Source organism: Anopheles cruzii, chromosome 2 (genome assembly GCF_943734635.1).
Source record: "Anopheles cruzii chromosome 2, idAnoCruzAS_RS32_06, whole genome shotgun sequence".
Taxonomy (NCBI): domain Eukaryota; kingdom Metazoa; phylum Arthropoda; class Insecta; order Diptera; family Culicidae; genus Anopheles; species Anopheles cruzii.
In genome coordinates this window covers 60980366-61001749 of record NC_069144.1, presented here as the reverse complement: position 1 = coordinate 61001749, position 21384 = coordinate 60980366, and the positions used below count along the sequence as shown (strand labels likewise).

Sequence of the window (21384 nt, the reverse complement as noted above, 5' to 3'; positions counted from 1 at the left end):
GTCATTTTGAGCCAGGGCGCCGAGCAGCTGTTGGTTGACTGTAAGTATCCGCGGTGCCGGCGTGCCGTGGCCGTGAGATTAATCCGTTTTGTGTTCCATTTTCCAGGGCAAACAGCGCTGTACCAGTTCGTGACGCCATGTGCCTTAAACATAATCTTTGCCATGTGCTGGATGATCGGCGCCGGATTTCGGCGGCCGGTGTTGATTGCGATGTTCAAATACTTTACCTACGTGCAGATGGTACTGCTGGCCGCCATCATTCTGTATTCGGCCTATTACAGCCACGCGGAAGGTCTTTCTTCGAACCTACTCACGGTGATGTCACTGCTGACGTCCCTTTTCTGTACGTAGCGCGGCAATGGTAGGCTTAGCAGGATGATTGATCAAGCTTTTCTCTTCGCCACAGTTCTCTCGCTGATGGAGGTGCTAATCGCCGTTGGTACCGAGCATGCGATCGCCAAGGAACGAGATGCCTTCCGTCTGACGCACATCGAGATGGCGGACTGGAGCCATTCGTAGAGCTCCTAAACTAACCACGCTTTCAACATTCGGTGGCCTCTGAAGCTGCCATGCTTCGCAACGCGCTAATACGTGCCTACCAACCGCCTTTAACCGCCTGCCTTTTTACCTCAAGTAGCGCAACCAGTGAAACGATGATATTGTTATTTATACATGACAAAAGATGTAGACGTAGTACTTTTCTCGCGATAGCCAATGGGTAGTACTACCGAATAAATATATTTACGAATCCTATAGCCACAAGAAACGGACGTTTGATTTGTGATAATTGCGGATGGCCCAATGAAGCATCTGATCAGATAGACGAGATGCAAATTGATGACAGGTCCGATCGAAGAACCTCGCGAAACCGCAGAACGCCACACCGCATTGGTAACTATTTTTAAAACATGAACCGTAACACCGATCTTCAGGCCCGGCGCGCGGCTGACACCGGGAGTCTGTGACGGGCGGTAGAATAAATTTGCCAAATAATGCACATAAACGTGGATTTTTATTTGCGTTGTAAATGTTCGAACCACGCCATGCGGCATAACATGCGCCGTAACATGCGGTGGCAGGCAGCTAGTGCACCGTCACGTAATCGGTGCCAGGCTTTCGGTCCACCACGTGGAGGGACAGTAAAATGTGTCCCGATTGCGTAAATCCGCTCTTCGGGATCTTCGATTGGCCGCGCGGAGAGTTCAAGTGGCGGGCCCATTACGAAGGGTCCGATTCGCGGTAATTGATGCTAAATAATCGCATTTCAAACGACGATGCGCAACACTTCCTGTTCATGTTACGCGCGAAATGTTTGCCTTGACATTCGCCGGTTCATCTTCTTGATCCGCGGTTCTGGGATAAAGGCGGTCATAACCCAACTCTAACAAGTAAGGATTTTGGGTATATTTTCCTAAAATAGATAAGTTAGCTATGACCAATACGAAAACTTACCCTTCAAAGCCACGTTTTAAAGTCAATAATAGATCCTTCTTTAATATGAAAAATATTAAAATTTGGTATCAAATATTCACATTTGGCATTGCTTGTACATTTTTATCGGGAATTAGTATAGAACACTACGAAAAAACACAGAATGAAACACTTCTTTGCATAAGGAGGCGCCTGGTCTTTATGCAGTCTACGAAATGGCCATACAAAACATATTGCCTTTATGAACTTTATGCCTTTTCTATTATTTAGATAAGTATTAAGTATTCTACCATACGTTTAAATAATATTTCATGGGCTGATTACTTGTTTCCCACCATTTTTTTACACTCGTAAGGCGTTATTGATGAACGCAGATGAACCGCCGATGAACTTAGTTGATGAGTAATGCGTTACGTGCGTTAGAAAAATTGACATATTTTTGTACTTAAGCTATTTTTGTAAATTGATTTCACTTTTTCTCGATAGATTTGCGGCTCTTTTTACACTAAAAAATTCCTTTACATTATGTATCAAAAGTTTGTATGATTTTAAATAATGATTTCGAACAACGATAAATCATCATCATCTAATACGAGGATCAATAACAATAACAGGTTATTTATTATACTTGAACACGTGTATTACACGTTGTTAAAACGGTGAAAGAAGACCGTCGATTCTTCCTAAAACCAAACATGTCCGCCTATCGCACTCAAATTCCCCACAGTGCGCCGGGCCGCTCTGTCTCGCTCTGTGTGGCCGCCGCCGCCGATGAACGTAAACAAAATCTCACGTGTAGCGCGTCGGCCACGTGCGCATGTGCGGTTCGGGAGACGGAGCGCGCGCGAGAGTGTAGGCGTTATGTAAGCCGGTCCCGGCGTTTAACCGTGGCCCTTTGCCGGCCCTTCGAGAACCGGGTGGAGGCTTACGCCATTCGGGCCGCTTGGATGGGCCGCTGTTGCGTTGAACGTGAATTGCATTTGCGTTGCACTTCGCCGAGCGGCCGTTAGAACGCGGTGGGGGGGTGGTGTTTGCCGCACGTGTCGCGTTCGGATAACATCTCCGTACTTTCCGTGTTCGCAATCTGTGTTTGAAGCGTGGCTCGCGTAACGAATCGGAAATCGGAAACAGCCACAAATAGAGTTACCAGACTGAGGCAAACAATGAGGCCGTACTGGGTTTTGGGGACCATGGAATTCTTTCCCAACCATGGACCGTGGTCATCAAATGATTGATCTCTTCTGCTCCACTCGCGCCAATCCTGAGGACGCCTGAGTGCCGAGCCACGGAGCAGAGAATGCAAATTTATTTGAACCAATTATGCAAATTTCGTTCATCCATTGCTGTCCCAAGAATGCTGAAAACAAGGTTCTGAGATAGAAAAGAGCGTGTTTTTTTCTACGAAGGAAAACCCAAGCTAGAAGATTGTGTCCGGCCCGACTTAGAATGAAGAGAAATGGAACGACAGGACGAGGATGCTTTCGATGCTTGTCCAGGTTTTCATGGCGGCCTGAAGTCTTGCTGCGCATTCAACGGACGTGTCTGTTCGTCGCGTTGATAGACACGAGATTGGCACGAAGAGATTCAAAACGACGGCCAGTTGAAGCACTAGGCGCCTCCACCTTTGCCGCGTGCGCCATGTTATCCAATGATTCAATGCTCGCTCTTACGAAACAATTAGACTGCAAATAAATACATAGCATCAGCATGAAATCAATGTTTTATTTATCAATCGTTGCGCAACGTGCCACTGCGTCCTTCGGTCCAGATCGCACAACAACACCCCGTCTGGTTTGGCGACCCAGACGGCTTGCGTAACGACGGGATTGCCGGAAATGTCGCGGTTGTTAATTTTCCCTCCCGGTCCAATCAGAAGCCGGCGCACGTTACACTCGCGCGCCATCATTAACCGAGAATGTCCCAATACCGACTTGATAGACGGCACACGGCATACGACCGCCGCGAAGGCCGCCAGTGACATTTGTACGCAATATCCTCATGAAGATGTACGATTTCTTTCCGTCTTTCGCAAAACGGCCACAGCGTGTCTCGATTGTTTGACAGGCCGCGCCGCGGAGGATGGTTGTGTGGCGCAATTCAAACCACGACCAGCACAACGCGAATCGCACTGACCAACAATAAAAATAGCTTAATTTAGTGTGATTTTCGCGAATGTGGCGGGCGGAAGATGAAAGAACCTGGCGCCCAACTGTAATTCTGTTCATTCTCTACGACGAAGCCGCCGCCGAATTTGGTTCGGTGCGAATTTCGAACCCTCTCCACCAGGCAAAGGGTCGGACCGCGGGTTTTGGCCACAAGCAAAATTTATTTATTTTTAACACACAATGAAAAACGTGATTGCATAACTCGCCTTTTGGACGTTAATCGGCAAAACGGCGGCCAGAACGCGCACCGCGCACCCCGAGGCGGAACTGGTAATGAACTATGGAACAGTGAAGCTAGCAACAGAAACCGGTGGCCCGTGGTCGGCGAGCAAATGTGTCGTCAAAAATAATTGGCATTTCTTTACGACGGTCCGTGAAGAAAAATTTTTTTTTTTTTTTTTTTTCGTGTCCGCCTTCGAAAATCGGTCTAGTCGGCCTCGCTCGGCTTTGAGATATTTTATGTTTTTTGTTACCCGAAAACCCGACCGAGAACCGTATAATTAGACAACAATTTAATTGATTTTCGAAGTGAGACTCACAAAAAACCCGACCACCAAGAACGGCGCTAACGAGAAATAGATTCAAAACTTTCGTTCCGAACGAAAAACAAAACTCCAGATGCGCCGCCGCCGGCACCGAATAATTAATTAAAAGCATAGAAAGTGGAATAGAGAAGCGCATAAAAATGTATCCGGTGGCCGCATCCGTGCAGAGGTGCAGAGGCGAATGAAAAATTAATGGAAGCAGCGCACAATGAATAATGTTTGAACAGATTAAAAGGAACCCGTCCGCGGCGGTGGTGGCCGCAGCATGGCCCCAGCACGAGTGAGTGGCAGGTATTTTGCCAGCGATAATGTTCATGTTTTAGGTCTGCGAGTCGATGTTGCTGCTCACCGTTTCGGGCCGTTGCCGTAGCAGAAGACAAAAAACACTTTATTTTCTTATCACACTGCGGAGCGATTCTTTTCGGAGCGCGCCACGCTGGAAGGCAATAAAAACCGGGCTCTCTACACCCGTCGTGCGGACGACGGGCGGCCACTAAAACCGCGCACGGAAAACTAGAAGGAAGCGAATGCACCGCTGAGTGCACCGGTACCCGGGCCACCGGCTGGACCGGAATTCAATTTGTTAAAAGCATTTGTTGTATTGCTTTCGACTTTTTCCGACTTTCCCGACGGTCACAAGCAATTTATTGCTAATGAAATATTGTTTCGCCACAAAGCCGTCGAGCGGCGCTTTCTGGAGCTTCTAAAGCGAAGCGAACATTCTGCTTCCGCTCGGTTAATGATTGTTGTAGAACTTTTGTTCCTTTACATTTCGAGCCCACTTCAAAACCACGTACCTCAGGCGTGGTAATAAATCCCACACTCGAGGCCGGCATCTGTCGGTGACAAATCGGTTCTCACATCATTGCGGGTTGTGCGGCTGAGGTGCACTTTCGTGTCATGCGTGGACAGCGGGAGAAATTTGATTTGTTCCCAACCACTTGACCTTTGGCTGGACTGCAGTGAGGTACTCGAACTCGGACTCGTTGAGAGCGGCACCGCATTCGTCGGTTGCGGTGATTAAACCACACCCAGCAGTGGCCGATCATGGCCGATACTTGTGGCTAAAGGCACTTCAGCATTGAAAGCGGATGAGAGCAATAGTTTGGAACTACCTCAAAGGTTCGCCTGGCTGTGGCCGTAAATCTGGAAAGTACTTCTCGTTGGTGAAACAGATTCTAGCGCTAATCTACCGGAGAACGAGAAGATGTTCTCCGTTCTTACGGTGCCTCCGAATCCTCGAATGGTGCGAAGAAGAGGGATTTTCGCATGCAAATGAGTTCATCGTCTCCGGTCGGAACAGATTCGTCCAGTGTCGCAGTGCGTAAGCGCGGAATACTCAAGACGGAGTGCTGTGCCATACGCACCCCGAATACACATCATGTTGTCACATCTAATTTACTCCAGATGCTGGCCGATCGACCGAGTTTCGAGCTCTAAGGACGATAATCATAATTACGGTGACGGCCGAACGGAGACGTCGGATTATCGGGGCGGCGAAGTGAAAAGGACGATAATGCCGAACGCTGGAAAGTTAATGATCGCATCTTGTCCGGGAAAATGCGAAGCCCATTAACGAGAGAGTGGAGCAGTTAATTTCGCAGAATGAAAAATCCGGTCCCGCAGGATGGGACGCACCACTCTCGGGACGTATTGCGTTGTGACTGTTTGAAACGCACTTCGCTGCCGGCAGTCGTAAAGGAAGTAGGTTAATTGTCACGAGTGTCACTCGCGAATGCGAATGACCTTCGTGTTCCGCCACAAGCGAAGTGATCGAAGTCGAAGTGGTGCTCCACGGGTGGTCCTGCCACATGCGCTGGTCGAGCATCAACACCAAGCGCTACGTTTCTTGTCACCGTCACCCATCGGAACTAGTATCGATATTCGGTTTCAGTTTTCGGCCTCGAAACCTTTTGCTCGTGCTATTTAATAAACGCAAAAAAATTAAATCAGCAAAAACACACATTACTCAACAATCGCATTTTCGATGGCCCGAGCCGGGCCAGCATCTCAATCATTTTTCATCACGATCGTGTCACGAAAATAGTCAAAGACCGTGCGCCTAGACACACAAACACACATAGGCTGCCGGTCACAGGCTGGCGTTGGTGGTCGTGTTTTCTATTTTTCCACCCGGTGGTCTTGTAAACTTATCCGCTACGCCACGTTTTTCACGCCTGACGGGCCGCCTGTTTGGGGTTCCGTTTCATGTACAGAAGCACGGCCGGCACGCCCGGTTATGTTTCTCGTCCGCTCCGTCGACGACGGTTCTTTTCGGGTGCGGTGGCCACGCTTCAATAGCACTTCATGAAGGCGATGCGAGTTGATAAGATACGCGAGGGCCCAATCGATTCGGCGTTGGCCCGGGATGGGTGATTCGATTCGGGAGAAGGTGAAGCCGCCGTTATGCAATGCGACCACGAGCAATAAATCATAACGAGAAGAGATTTTACCGACTTATCAAACGGCTCCATTTCAAGCAACAGCTTTAAGTGACGCAACGAGGGTTGCAAGAGCATTTAAAGTTCTCTAGCCGCTTTCTCGTGCAATTCTGGCTGAAATTGCGCTGAACGAGAAATACTTGGCACGCCCGATGTCGGCGGCGTACCACATTCTTCGAATACCGGACATGTTGGGCAATCGACACCGCCAATCGGCTTCTGCGCCATTAGAGACATACCAATTTCCGTGGCGATTACGTCCGCCTGATGATAAGTGTCCGTTATTTACAGACCTTCGGGGGACCGTAATAAAAAGAAAACCTTGTTCAGTGAAACCGTTCTCGGAACACGTGCTCGGTTGGAAAAGATCGTCCGCCGTCGTGTGTGTAACGCAAAAAGCGGACTAAGTCGTATTTTATCGTTTGTTCTTCTTTTGATACGAGAACGACGGTGCCCAAGGGCGTGCAATCGGCTGCTCTCCTCGGTCATTCATCCGGCAAGACGCCATGCTCTGCTGCTCATCATCATGGACCCATCTGGGGGGGCCCAGCCTGACACCGGAAGAAGAAAGATAAATATTTTTGTTCCACTTTTGTCCATTCTTGAGGCCTGCGCTCGATGGCCGGACCGGGGACCGTACTCCGTAGTCAATTCCTTTGCACTTTGAATCAACTTTGATTACTCTCCACGAAGAAACCCCCTGGAGGGGCAAGATATCAAAACCTGGTTCCGAATTGCATCCACTGTCGGCCTCCGGGCCGGTATGCCACGGTTCATCGGTTCCGACTCTGGAGGGAGCACTCTACACAGCAAACGAACGAAGGAGGCGACGGCACCGAAGGCTGCGCGCCTTTGACCTATCAACCGAGACGCGGCAAATTGACTGTGGCAGTGTATCTCGGAACCCAAAACCAGGCCCAAAACGAACGGCCACCGCCGTCAAAGTGAAAAGCTATCAGACCCTTCACGAGGCGCCAATAAACCCGTGTGCCCGTTCTTCTGTTTGATTAACGCTTTGAACTAGATTCGTCATAAAACATGATAGAGAAGCGAAAATAAATCGTATCTACGGTGCGAAAGGGGCCGCGGCGCTGTCGGAGAATTTGAAATAAGGAAAAACATATTTAGAAATTGAGTTCGGGGTCTCGGTACGGTACGGTACGGAGCGCGCTTGGCCGCACATCTGATAGTCTAATTACGCGGCACACGGTACGGCATAGAGGATCTAGCCTCGTCTCCTTGGCGCTGACTTGCAGATTGAAGACACCGGGCGGACGTCTATTCTATTCTCGTTATCATTCGTCCCCGGGTTCGCCAGCTCCTTACGCCGGGTCGGGCCGGGGACCGGGTCGGGTCGCGCCGGTCGATTATTTCTATTTGCTTCGAGATCATGCTCCCGATCGGGTGGAGGGCCCCCGCCGGGGTTGTTTCAAGAATTTTCAATTATGCAGATTTTGCAACGAGAGCCAGAACGATTTCCTACCGACCGAAGCTCGTCGTCCTGGCACACGGAACTGTGCGTTTCTTGAGTTCCCCCGCGCGGTGGTCGGGGTGTAACGGAGTGTGACATGAAACCTGAGCCCGGCCCGACGAAGACATCGTCCCGGTCTAGAGCAGCATCGACGACGCATATGCAATGCAAATTCCTGTTTGTCCTCACCCCAGACAGTCCCAGTCCCCACGGGGGGTCGCAACAAGACACGATAAGTGTCCGCACAATGGGCGCGCTCTGCCAGTCAAATAAAGTCGAATTTGGCCCAAAATTAGCTTGCGGAACATCAGAGACTAGTGTGCCGAATCGATCATGTGCCAACGGGCGATGCCAATTCGCAGGACTCTTTCGCAGGTGCCTAGGTACGCAAGGGTTAAGAATGGCTGATGGGCCGGGGCCGCTATGCAAATTGTATCCTCTTAGACACGGCTTAGGGGCATAAATTAAACGGCAACTCACCGCACATACCGACGATGCACCGACCGAAGGTAGTGGTCACTATTTGCACAAAGCTTAATTGTCTATCCGAGTCGTTAAAGAGACGAGGGGTCGGTCGGTTGCCGGCATAGCAGCAGCAGCAGCCGCAGTGGCCGTTGTCAATCATTCGTCCTCGAAAAATATCACGTAAATAAATAACGCAGTGAGGCAGGGTTGGTTTGCCAACTATCACGCCAACGGGTGGGCTCTCGGTGTACGAGCATTCCGATTTGTCTCCCGGCAGCAGCATATCCCTCCCGAGGAGCCGAGTGTGTGTAACGTGAAGAATACGATCTACGTGACGAGCATGCGAACGGCGTGTGGCGGCGGCATTCGTTCCGATAGCACTCTGCACTACATTTAGCGCGACCAACATTCTCCGGGTCCCGGGTCACAGCCGTCTCGAACGAACAAGTTGCGAAACGGTCCTGAATAAGGACACACGACACTTCTCGGCGGTGCCAGTCGGAATTCTCGACCCGCGCGCTGCGTCGAGGGGTGCAGATTATGTTTGCAAATTAATGAACGGTTATAAATCAAAGTCTGTACCACAGAGAGAGAGAGCGCGTGACACTGGCACTGGCTAATCCTGTATCCTGTGTCGTGGCGCACAGCGACCTCGTGTAGAGACCTCTCACACAGAGTGTCACGCCAACACCACAATTGGAACGTGTAACATCGTTTTAAAGCGGGATTAACGCACCGAAATGGAAACGCGTTCGCAAAGATGGCACATTAAAAGGGTGTTACGTGGTGTGTAACTTGGGGTAACTTATTAGGTCTAATCAACTCCCGGTCCCGTAAGACCCGAGCGTCTCAGCATCAGCGTGCTACGCTGCCGTGAACATTCTAGAATTAATTACAAAAAGAAGCTTTAATACTCTGCAAAAGTTTTCGCACGACAAGCCTCCGAGTGGAAGGTGTTTGGGAATTTCTAATCATCGTTTTGGGACGTCAGCTCGGCTCGGCTGCTCGTCTCTGTTTCCCTTCACTTCCAGTTTTCCCAACGCACACCATCCGGTGTGTATAATTTTTTGCAGCACCTCGAAGAGGGAGAGAGCGCGGGAAAAAGGGCCGCACTCCGGTTCGACGGTTGAGCGACGGACAGGCACGGGGAAAAAGCTTTCATCTTGCGCCGACGTTCTTCCATTAGGGAATTCTTCGCCCCCAACCGGCGGTGGCGGCACCGGGACGGTGTGATGGCAATTTTATGCCATTTCAAGCGAGAAGCCACCAAACCCACCGGCCCACCGGGGGTTTCCCGCACCCGCCGCAAAGGTGCCACGGTGCCGGAAGTGTGTTTTCATAACCGTGAAACCCGGGGCCCAGATGCCGGAGAAGCTTCCACCGTCCGTTAAGTAGTTGATGATGGCGTTGCAGGCGGCCCCATGTGGCGGCGCTCGTAAAAGGATCAAACCCGTTCGAGCACACCGGACCGATTCCGGGGCCGGTCCTGCCGGCCGGTCGGTGTGTCGGTCTACCTTTAGTCCGATAGTTACCGTGCCACTCGAGAAAGAAAGTGGCGTACTGCTGTCCTCTTTAACAATGCCGAACCGTTGCGGCACAATAAACAACGGAACCGAACAAAGGAGGCCTTGGTTGAGACGCGTGCGAAAGATAAGATTCTTTAAATTTTTAAAACCGCCTTGCATTGTCGGCGAGGCATTAGAAAAGTTTGCTTTCTTCGCTGGCGTGGGATATTTTCATTAGCCGGCATCACACGCCGAGCCATGGACACGGACTTGGCGTCATTAGCGCTCATTAGGAGCGTCGTGTTGCCTTTCACGAGACCATCATCGTCGTCGTCGTCGTCGTCAGCATCCTTCCCGGTGTACCATTACTGGGCACAGAATGTGTCCTCTTTTTTACCCAGCACTGCATAAGAAGATTGTTGGGCTTTGGAAGGGCGCGCCAAGCGAGAGAGCGAGTTCGTTATCGATGGTCCTTTCTGTTTCATCGCCCAATTAGATGCCGGTCCGCTGGGGATCCTTCTTTTTTTGGGGCTGGGTGACGGCGTGTCCTTATCTTTCCATGACATTTGAGACCGCCCTCGGGAGACCGCTAATCTGGCGTGCAGTGCTGCAATAAATTGCGTACTTTGTGTCCTTTCTTTCTTCGGTCGGTCTGTCCTTTGTGGCGTAACGGCCTTGTCAGTGCGTATAATGGACCACGCTCTTGTGCTTCTTTTGCAGCTTTTGGCTTATCAACTTCGTGTCGTGAGGAAACCTCAACACTTCATCTTTTCATAAAACGCCTAATAAAGAGGGCCAGAAACATGCCGTTATCAAATTTTGCACTGACGACACTTCCGGACCGGGTTAATGAAACGCTGTCTGACGATGGCAGAGCGAGCGAAAGTAACTTTTGGAAGAGGCCACCCACCCAAGGGGGGCCAAAATAGTTGCCATTTGCCACAAACGTGTGCCAACAAAACCGACCGCAGCACGCGCCACTGGCAGCCGGCGTCGTGTGTCAGCGGTTCTTGCGGCGTTGTTGTGGTTTGGTGGTGCATTTTGTACCATCGCTCCGCTTCGCCCCACCGCAGCCGCCGCCGCCTTCGTCTGCAGGTCAATCTTTCGCAACGAAAACGAATGGAAAAAGTCTCACCTCGCCACCGAAAAGCGCGCAGACAGCTTGTAATACTGACCTATTTTTGCGCGCGCGGTGGTGCGAGCGAGACAGAGCGAACCGGCGCGATGAGTATATGTATGTTGCGTGAACAGTGCGTTACATAAAAGAGCATAACTTTTGCGCTCTGCGCTCAATTACAGTGCGCTGTGTTGGCGCAACAGTGAGTGAGTGAACCGCGGGCGCTCACCTCGCCGGTGAGATGAACGCGCGGTACGCAAGCCAAACTTTTCTCATTCTTATATTGTCCGTCGAGCGGTGAAGGCGCGAGCGCGTATCCGTGAATTGTTGTTACCCGCGCGCTGTGCCTGCCGTTCCCGTGCCAGTGTCCGTGTTTTAGCCCCATACGTAATCAGCGGGGTGCCGTGTTACGCATCCTTTTTGGAGGTGAGCAATAGAAGAGCGAAATAGAACGCCCAAAAACCGAACTGCACTCTGGCGAGGCTGTGTGTCTGTGTGTGAGAGAGTGTCGCGTTTGAAGTGTTTTGTAATCAGTTGGGTCAAAATAACGCAAGTGAGGGGCGTCACACGGGGGGAAAAAGCCCCCCGAAAAAACATGCGTTCGTAACGAGGCCATTCAGAAAATGGTCCACTCTAGTGCCCGTGTGTGTGTGTCTGTGATGTAAGTGTCCGGTGTAACGATCGTGTGCTCACCGAATTGATTACCGAATCAGTTCTCGAAGCAGAATCGTTCCAGAGTTGCGCGGTGATATAACATTGTCGTCGTAACCGGACCGCCAGAACGTCTCGGCAGCGGCCGGATGCTGCTGCTGCCGTGCTGTGGTGTGATCCTTGTGCCGGTTTTTCCGCCTCCAAAAGGCCGCCCGCGAAAGGATGTGTGTTACGTGTGCGATAAATTGTCCCTTTTCGCGTCTCGTAGAATATGTTTACGTCACGCTCGTCCGTCCCCCCGTGTGTGTGTCTGTGTGAGGTGAATCAATGAATGGTGGCGCAATGTTGTTGTGCGAAGAGCGCATCGAATGCATTGATAACACGCATCTCCGCGAGCGACGTAACGCCGCTAGAACCTAGAACCCGGGTAGGGGGAAGGTGGACCACTCGAGGCCCAGGTGTATGCAAAGTAAACAACCCGACCCCCCCCCGCATAAACGGGGTTTACGATTTTTGTTTTTCACCTCACCGCCCGTACCGCACCTTGGTGCGGTCCCCGTTACATACACGGGTGTGTGCGCGCGCCATTGTAGTACGCGGCTCTTGTGATTACCTAACGCGTGCTCGTCAGATTTTTTTTCTTATATACCGTCAGCCGCTTTTTTGTTTTGCAAGATTACCAAACACCGCCGCCGCCGCCATCAGTGAAAAGGATTACGTCGTGAGCGCGAGCGGGTCACTCACCGCCAACTCACCGGTGAGCGCTCACCACGAGCTGGCGCTGTCTCTTTCTGAACCACAGCTCGAATAGTGCTCCAGCGCGCGCGCAAGCGAGAGAAAAAACGTGTGAGAGAGTGTCAGAACGCGACGCGGATGAATGGCCTCTCACGTTCATCTCGCACGCGCTCGCGCCACTCATTCTATGCGTAGTAAACGCCGGATTGTAGAGTAAATAAATGGCCACTTTTTATCGCGTCTAGTGTTCGACGGCTGATTGCGGGTCGCTCTCGTTGCACACTTCGAAGAGGACACACAAGGAACAACAAAACCCCGGCCTCAGATTCTGAATGCACCGCGAGAGGTCCATAATCGACCGTGACATAATACAGCGCGCGTCGTATGGACGACCTTTTGGAGACCATTACATAACGCGGCCAGTATTGCACTCGCCCACCGTCCTGGAAGCCACATCTCAGGGGCTTCGTTGCGAGAAAACCGTGGAGAGACACACAAAATGGACCAATTTCGAATCGGGCCAGTCATCGTTCTTGGGAGCGCATCGTTCTGATGCAACCACCACGCCGTTCTCTGTTTACATAACGCCCGGTCGGTTTTCCCGCCCGCGCCAGAGAGCACTGCGTGGCGGCGTGATTAGCAGCGCCGGACTACCGGATGTGAATCATGCGCCTATACCCGCTTGATGTCTCACTCGCCCTCACCGCAATTAATGTTTCATGCAGTTCCGGGTGACGACATCCAATCGACATCCGATAAGTAGCTGGCGTTATACAATCGAAGTCTCGCCCTTTCTCGGGACTCCTTGCTGCGGGTGTTTGGCAAACGGGCGCCCCGTTCGGGGAGGACGAACCGGGCCGTGGGACACACGCCAACAACGCGATTATGCAACAGTTTTCCGTCGAACAGTCAGCCGTGTTTCTGGCAGCTGGATCTCTCCGCTCCGGGAGATTCTAAATGTTGGCCGCGGCGCGTTGAGTTCGCTGGATCGGCACTCACGCAATCGGCGCTGCCAGGTGTCGCGAGAATAAAAGAATTGGAGTTAAAACATACAGCGAGAGAGAAAAAGAGCGGCTTCTGCGGCCGAAAAGTGATCATTATTTGGTACTTTTTTGATGTGTTATGTGAACCTTCCATATTCGGGGAGCTCATTTGGGCCGCTTTTCCAGGAGCAGGCATTTTATTCGCACAAGGAGTGGAGCTTGCGGTGGTGGAGCCGCATGGTGGCTCGCCAATTAATGAGCCAGGGGCAATGTGCTAACTGGAGGCCATCCAAAAGAGCTCTTTCGAGCGACATTTTTATGCCCGGGAATCTAAGATTTCCCGACGGGGGGTGCCGCCGGCCCGTTAGGATACGCGCACAGGGATCGAAACCGTTTCGCAATCCGGTAACGGTTGCGTAAGTCGGTTTCCCTTCTCGGTTGCTCTCCTTTTATTACGTTGGTACATGGTGCGAAAGGATTGCGAAAATATTTGGCTCTAGTTTACATAACTGGGGCGTCGGGACGGTTTTTTCGGTCAAAAATCTCGACCATTAATTGACGTCCCGGCATCCACGGCGGGACACACACACATTCTTTCGAGCCGCGCCAGAAATAGCGTCTAAATCAATAAAACCTCCTTCGGAAAACCCCTGGCGCAACGGGCTGGCGTTGGTAACGGCTTCGATAATTTCCCTACCGCCCGGCAGATGGAGACGCCCGGCTTCGTTCCGGGGGACCCCCCCGTCTCTACGACTGCGGCGAAGTTTAACAACCTTTCAGTTCCGGCCGCTGCGCACCGTTGCGCACCCCGTGCTATTTGTTTACATCCGTTCTGGGGGGGCCTCCTGGTGGCTCCTGGTTTTACGAGCCCGTGGAAGATACTATCGCGGCCGGGAAGGGAACTACGCGTGTGTGTGGTGCGTAACATTTCGGCCCCGGATCGTCGTACACCAGCCAGCCCTTCGCTGTTTCGTAACCCAACCTTCAAAATCGTCGTTTTATTGGCAGAAGCCACGCGACGACGCACTTCTCTCACACGCGCGCCGGGCCGATCTCACCAACACCAGCGACGCGCCAGTGGGCACTCATATTCATCCGCTCTCCGTGAGGGCTCTCGCGAAGTTGGCGGCGCGTGAAGACGGCGTTCATTCACAGTAACGCTTCATCTTTTGCGGGCGGCGATTCTGTTTAGCGCACGGGATCCGTCGCGGTGGACACGCGTGTGTGAAGCTGTGGTGCCGGCCAGGAGAATCGGTGTGTTTTCTTTTTTTCTTCCCGATGCGGGATCCGTCTACTTCCGGAAAATAATATCCGTGAGTCAGTGAACGCCACGTCGAACGATGAACACGCTTCCGAACGGGGGGCCTGTCTAGAACGGGGGGCCGCAGCAAAGCGTCGTCGCGTTATGTAACGAAAGGCGAACGCCGCTACGTGTGTGTGTGCCTTTGTGTATGTGTGCTTGTGGTGGTGTTGGTGCGCTGGAATGGACCGCGCTCGATGGAACAGAACACTTCGCCGCCGCCGCCAACAGTGAGCGTTGTTTGCTGTTCTGTCTTGTGTTTTTGAGCAATCTGCTGACCGCAGCTCGAACGGCCGATAAGAAAGAGAAGGAGCGCGAGTGTGTGTGAGAGAGAGAGCGAGATGGCGATGTAGCAACAGTTTTTTCGGTTGTTGAATTGCCGTCGGTTAGATAACCAACAAGGGGGAATCGAACCAATAGAACCCGGCCCGTCTCAGGTGTGCTGTGAAGTGCTTAACGGACTGTACTTTCCTCCAGGTTCTGGCCGCCGCGTGTGCTGGTGGTCACGTAGCCGGAGACCACCTCCTCCACACCTTTGAGTCACACACACGATTCTCGATCCGGAGCCCCGGAAGTGATTGCGATGCGCAGCCGGACCTCGCGAACGCAAGCCGCACGAGCCGCGCGCCGCGTCGGATCGGAAATTCTCATGACGTGTCCCAGCCAATAATGGTGATTGTGTAACATTCAAAGTGGCTATCATTGCAGTTTGCTGATGTAACGCTTCGAACAAACAGAGTCGAAGAAAATTGAGTCATTATTGGAAGACATTTCGCGGGAACTGCGATTAAATGGTGCTGTTTACCGAGATGGGTATTTTTAGTGCGGATTGCGCGTGCTGCGCTGCCGGCTAACGTGTCCGCAATTGGTAAAATCAACAATACGGGGATGGGACGACTCCACCGCGCACTGGACATCACGCCCAACAGGGCCTCCGCTCAGGGCGGTCGTTATGTAACCGCAAAAAGTTCTGGCCGCGGCGCGGAGTTTGGGCTAATTTGGCCGAATGTAAGCGGTTTTACTGCTAATGGCCTAGTGGTCCGCCAACAGGTGTAGAAAAGGAGCAAGAATTCGGCGAACTGATTACGACTTGGAGAACGAAAGCGAAAATAATTGGCAGGGAATCGCCTTTTTCCCCCAATGGGCCGGGGCAACCGAAAAAAGGAGCCACCTGGTGGGCCATTAGCCGCGCGGAAGGTTTGCTTTGGGTGCGAAATTTGTTTGTTAAATGAATCAATTAAAAATATTTTCCTTCCCCAAAGAGCCGAGAGACCCATGTTTATTCGTTTCTTGGCTGAGGATATTTTTCCCGTCCTCCACGTTCCAGTATTTGACGAGCCAACACCAGCATCGCCGACGGCTGTGTGAAGTTGTTGTGCAACAAAATCACACAGTTTGTGGTCTGTTTTTCTGGCCCTAAACGATGTGGGCTGATACGGGGAGAGGTCACAAGCAATCGGGGGAAAAGCAAACATTCTAGAAGGCGCAACACCCGACCGTTGATAACAGCCTTTCGCCCGATAAGCGGCGTGCCTCGTGGGCCAGTTATCGACGATATTGACATCAGCTCCACTTCGGGGTTCGGATGTAAGACAAATCAGATCCGATTAAATCTCTGACGTAGTGGTCAGATTGGTCCATAGAAAGGGACCATTTAAGATTAATAATCGAATTCAGCTCGGGCCCCGCTCACAATCGCTGACTAACGGTCACGGTCACATTTCGCGTTTGCGACGCCATTTATTGTTTGCCTTCTCGGGTGGCGAAGAAAGGCCAATATTTGGATGATTAATTTCCCTACAAATAGAGGCTCCTTCTTTCGCTAATGATTCATTTTCCGGCCGCCTCTCCGGTTTGCAATCATCCCACATCCCCGCGCGGGGAGATGAATCACCGGAAACAGGCACAAAAGGAAGCTATTTTTGTTGGACGGCGACGGACGGCGGTCGCAAACGAATGATTTGTTACGTCACCGGCCGAAAGGAACCACCGCATTTCTGTCGCCACGCCGGAGGTAGTGGTGAGTCGGTTTTCCCTTTTCCTAGAACATGACTATTGCACGACTTAATGAGACCCTTTCGTGACGTAATTGGTTGCCGGAAACTGTAAAGTCTCCCGGCCTTCCGAGTTAGAGTTGGAAGCTGTTTCCGAGCGAGGCACGCATCGTTGGCATTCTGTCGGGTTTCCCGGAACTTGATTGAAAATGGTGAAAAGAAGTGTTCGAGGGAGTCGTTTCAGGAAGGTGGCAGGGGCCGGTGCCGGTCAAAAATCGCAATCAACGAAACACGCCAAAAAACAGTAGCAGAAACAATCTTCGTGACATCAACCAAACCACGCAAAAAACCCGAACGAACGACGGGAAAATCACGCGAAAGTTTTCCCGAGTGACAACAGCAGCAACACCACCACACATGGCCAAAGTTCCAATGCGGAAAATTGAGGAAAAAACTTTCCCGCAACCCAACACAGCCGGGTGCCGGGACTGAACCGGGCTCCAGGTGAAAAGATGTCCTCGATTAGTGTGGCGCTCGTTCGTGTTCCGTGTGCTCGAAGGAAGTGCCCCGGGGACGCCGCGGTGCGGTATGGTGCGTTCGGTGTGTGTGCTAATTTTTGGGTGCGATTCGCGGCCGTCGCGCCACCATTTTCTATTAATAAGAAGCTACGTCAAGTTAATGTTTCGGATGCCCCGGACTCTCGACGGCCATTGGCGTGCTTGATGGCGAAATGACGATGATGGTCGTGATGGTCGGTCGAGTGACGAGTATCGCGAATCAAATTATATCCCTGACGCCACCCGCCGCCACTGGGTGCATCCTGGCCTGGCGCGCGAAGCTGCAGTCAGACGGTTGCAAATTTGTCAGCGTTCAGCAGGACGGTGTCACGCTTTCAACACCCGTTCCCTTGGCTTTCGTCGTCCCTTCTTCTTTGCGTTGCGTGAACTTCGAACCAACCTGCCGCACGGCAGCGCCCTCTGGCGATCGGTCTGGGTTCAAGTACACAGCAAACCGAAATTATATCCCCTCGATCGCAGTGTGCTCCGTTCCGTTCAGTGATTGCATAACAGGCGTCGCTCGCCGTCGCCCGTCCATAAATCCGTTCACAGATCGTAGCAAACTGTGCCAGGAAGTTCCGCATCCCGCGGTTCACTTTCGTTCGGTTCGTGCGACATTTTGCTTAATTGTCTCTTTTTCCCCATTCTTTTTTCTGAAGCTCGAGAACTGCGGATGTGCTGAAGGGTGTGTGTGTGTTGTGAGAAGTGGTCCACAGAGAAGGTGTGTGTCGCGGTGAGCGGTGCGAAAAACGTTCAAGAAAGGCGCCCGATAGAAAAGGGCTGCGCGGTGTATGTGTAGTGCTTAGAATCGCGTAAGGTTAGAGTGCGGAAGGGTGGCGCGCCGCGGCGATCACGATGCCCGCCACAGCGCCCGTGTACTACGGGAAGTCACAGTTCTACCACAGCTGCACGGAGGAACTGGCGCTCTACGACAGCTCGGAGGATGCCCACGAAGACTGGGGTGATGGCGGTGCCGCAGAACCGGGTGGTGGTAATGGTGGTGCCGAAGATGGCAACGAGGTGGACCTTGGACTAACGACGCGCCCGCCTATGGCGACCCAACCGACGACCACCGCAATCGGCGCAACTTCGTCGGAGGTGTCGCCCGAGATGGTGGCGCTGGCGAAGGTGAACCACCTGCGGCACGCTCTCGACAGCTACACCACCCGACTCCGGACCCGGACCGAGGACCGGCTGGACTTTGTCCCCCTGGCGGCCAGTGTGGTCGATTACATTGTGGCTCGGCGGGCCCAACTGAGGCCTCAGGATGGTGGCCTCGGTCTCGGCGGTTGGGTCGACGGTTTGTCTTGCCCCATCTGCGAAGGTGTCCTGCGGTACCCCGTGACGGCCACCTGCGGTCACACGTTCTGCCGCCAGTGTTGCTTCTGGCACAGCAGCTGCACGGTCTGCGGCCAGCGGTTCCCATCCGTGGCCACCGATCTGGCGACGATCTGTACGCCAACATCGACCGCTTCTTCTTCGTCGGCGGCGATGGCCGTTAGTGATACGCTGGAGGCAGCCAGCTACGGCCAGTTACTGAACGATTCCTTGACAACGTCCCGGTACGCAGGCAGACGACCGCGCCGCAGCTCGGCGCCTGGCGCCCGGTTCGAGCAGGACATCCTGATCCGGCGGCTCGTCGAGCGCTGGTGGGCCCCGGAGCTGAAGGCGGCCGATCTGCAGGAGGAAGCGCGCCGCCATCTGGAGGCCAACTCGCTCGACGAGGCGCTCCGCTGCTGCAACCAAAGCCTCGAGCACGGTAAGTCACGCCAATCTGTTCCATCCGTGGGTCAGCCGGGTGTCACGTTCGACGAAATTTAATAGAAAACTTTTCCCCGTCTTCGATCCGCAACTTTCTTGAAGCGGCTTTTAATTGCTTGCAAATTTCATTCGACGACCGACGGCGGACGGAGGGCACGAAATCGGTTTCGGAACTGTCCAAGATTAGTTGGAAATGAGTTCGAGCACGACCGAAGTCGTTTCGTGTGTCACCTAATTCCTTTTTTTCCTTTTGAGCTCTGAGTCGTTGAGGACTCTGAAACGACTGGTCAAACGACTGGCGAGTGTGCGGTTGGTCTCCTCTGGACTATAGACACAGAGTAGAGCTCTTCAAGTCCAGCTTCTTGAAACGCTATGACCGCAAAACTCCGGGGAAAACCTAAATACATGCAAAAGAGAAAACCATCAAGGATATGCAACTATTGGCCCCGGGCTAGTTGCTTGCCATCGAAACTTTAACCAGCTCTTTGAAGCAACCATCCATTCAGCACAAGGGCCCGAGATGAAAGTGGTTACTTGAGCGCGGCACCGTTTTGCCTGGAGTCCGGCCCCGAACCCGAGCCGGGCATTCCCTTGCATCCGCCCTCCAGGGATCCCAGGGACCGCGAAGGGATCCTTTCTTTCCGCTGCAGCATGCAGCATATTGCCCCGCCACGCAAAAGGGTAATCGCTGGAAAGTTTGACTCCCTGTCGGCCACTTGGGACCAGGCAGGGACGTCAGTGTGCGCGGAGTTATGGCCGGTTTGGAGCGCCCGTCTAATCCCCGGATGGACGCGGAAAATGACTTCAGTTTCCATTCTGGACTGCGACCTGCGGCGCTTTCTACCCCACATGTAATTTTATGAGCTCGGTACTCGCGCCCGGTGCACGTAGAAAGTTCGTGGATTGTGTTGGCAAACGGTGCTGTGTGGCGCCTTGGTTCAAGGACGCGCGAAAGAAAGAAAATCATTTTAACGTCCTCACCGAGCAACAGGATTTTGTATTCCAGCCGCTGTGGCTCTAGCGTTCCGGGGCCAACCCATAAAACTTTTTCCCCGTTCGCGCTCAGGCAGAACCATATTACCATATACACACGGCGCCATTCTTTTTCGGGACTCGGGCTTGGAAATAAATCCCGAGTGAGAAATATCAATTTAAAAATGCTCCACCGGAAGGAGCTTTCCGCCGTGCTGCGGCGCTTGGCCGTGCTTTGTGTCGGGGAAATCAATTCGCCAGCCAACTAACTTTGCTTTCAACCCGCAGAAAGGGCCGCCGCGCAGAACGTCGAACCGCGATACGACGCCGGGGATTACCGTTGGGGGGGGGACGTGGAAATCAATTTTCACCTCTCACGTGTGTGACCGTGCACACGGACACGGACACGGGCACAAAGGTTCGCTGGAAGTGTTCGGCGAAATGTAGTTCGGCCACACCGCCGCGGTAATGCTGAGGGTTTTTTGGGACTTTCGGCAGACTTTATTTAAACATTGGACTTGGCAAATGGCACGGGACGGACCGAAGAAAAGTGGCGTAGAACGAAACATTCAACAGATCTTGCGGTGCGGTTCTACGGTCGAGGCGCAAATCCTCGCTGAGAAAGTGAACACATGAAGGCCGGCGAGTCGTCGGAGAAGGGTTACCTAATCGGATTTGCAGTGCTGATTAATCAGCTTGGGCCGACGTGTATCCATTACATCTTTCTCTCCATTCCGACCTCTGTGATTTGTATGGAAATTTGAGCAGATATTTCTTATGCCCGCTAACGGTTGATGGAAAAAGGCCACTCCTCGATGGCCAGGGAGGTATCTCGTAAAGCAACACTGACGACCATTGTTCTGGGCCGAGAAAATACTCGTCACCATTTTGTGGTTAACTTTTAAAAACTCGGGCCGCGCGAATTACACGAAAGAATCAAAATTTTGAGGTCGGTAAAAGTCGAGCGGAAAAACTTTTAAATCCTCCTCATCGAAGCGAGGCTGATTTTTCCGCTGTGACGACCGCGGACCAGCATCCTGATGCCGGGAGCTGATTTTAAGACTCCTTTAAGTCGCTGCCCATCGTGGTTTGATACATTTTTGGGTGCGGATTCGTCTCCGTGCCGAAATTACATTACACTCGGTCCGGCTTCCGGTGGCTGCTGGAAGTTTTCACAATCAAAATGGAAAATGAAAACATTTCGCCAAACGAAACGAAGGAAACGTTTGGGCGTCCGGAACATATCGGGACAAGGCGTACGCGCTCTCTGTCGTCGGCGCACCGGAAGGCG

At 52.4% G+C, this 21384-nt stretch overlaps 1 protein-coding gene across 1 annotated transcript in view; it reads left to right on the top strand.

Moving 5' to 3' along the window:
* The first annotated feature begins 18215 nt into the window (after positions 1 to 18215).
* The window catches only part of LOC128267717 (uncharacterized), a 30209-nt gene continuing 27040 nt past the window's right edge, over positions 18216 to 21384 (top strand). The window contains exon 1 of the mRNA XM_053004608.1: positions 18216 to 19119. Coding sequence (XP_052860568.1) covers positions 18216 to 19119 — 904 coding nt within the window. The remainder of the gene's footprint in view (positions 19120 to 21384) is intronic.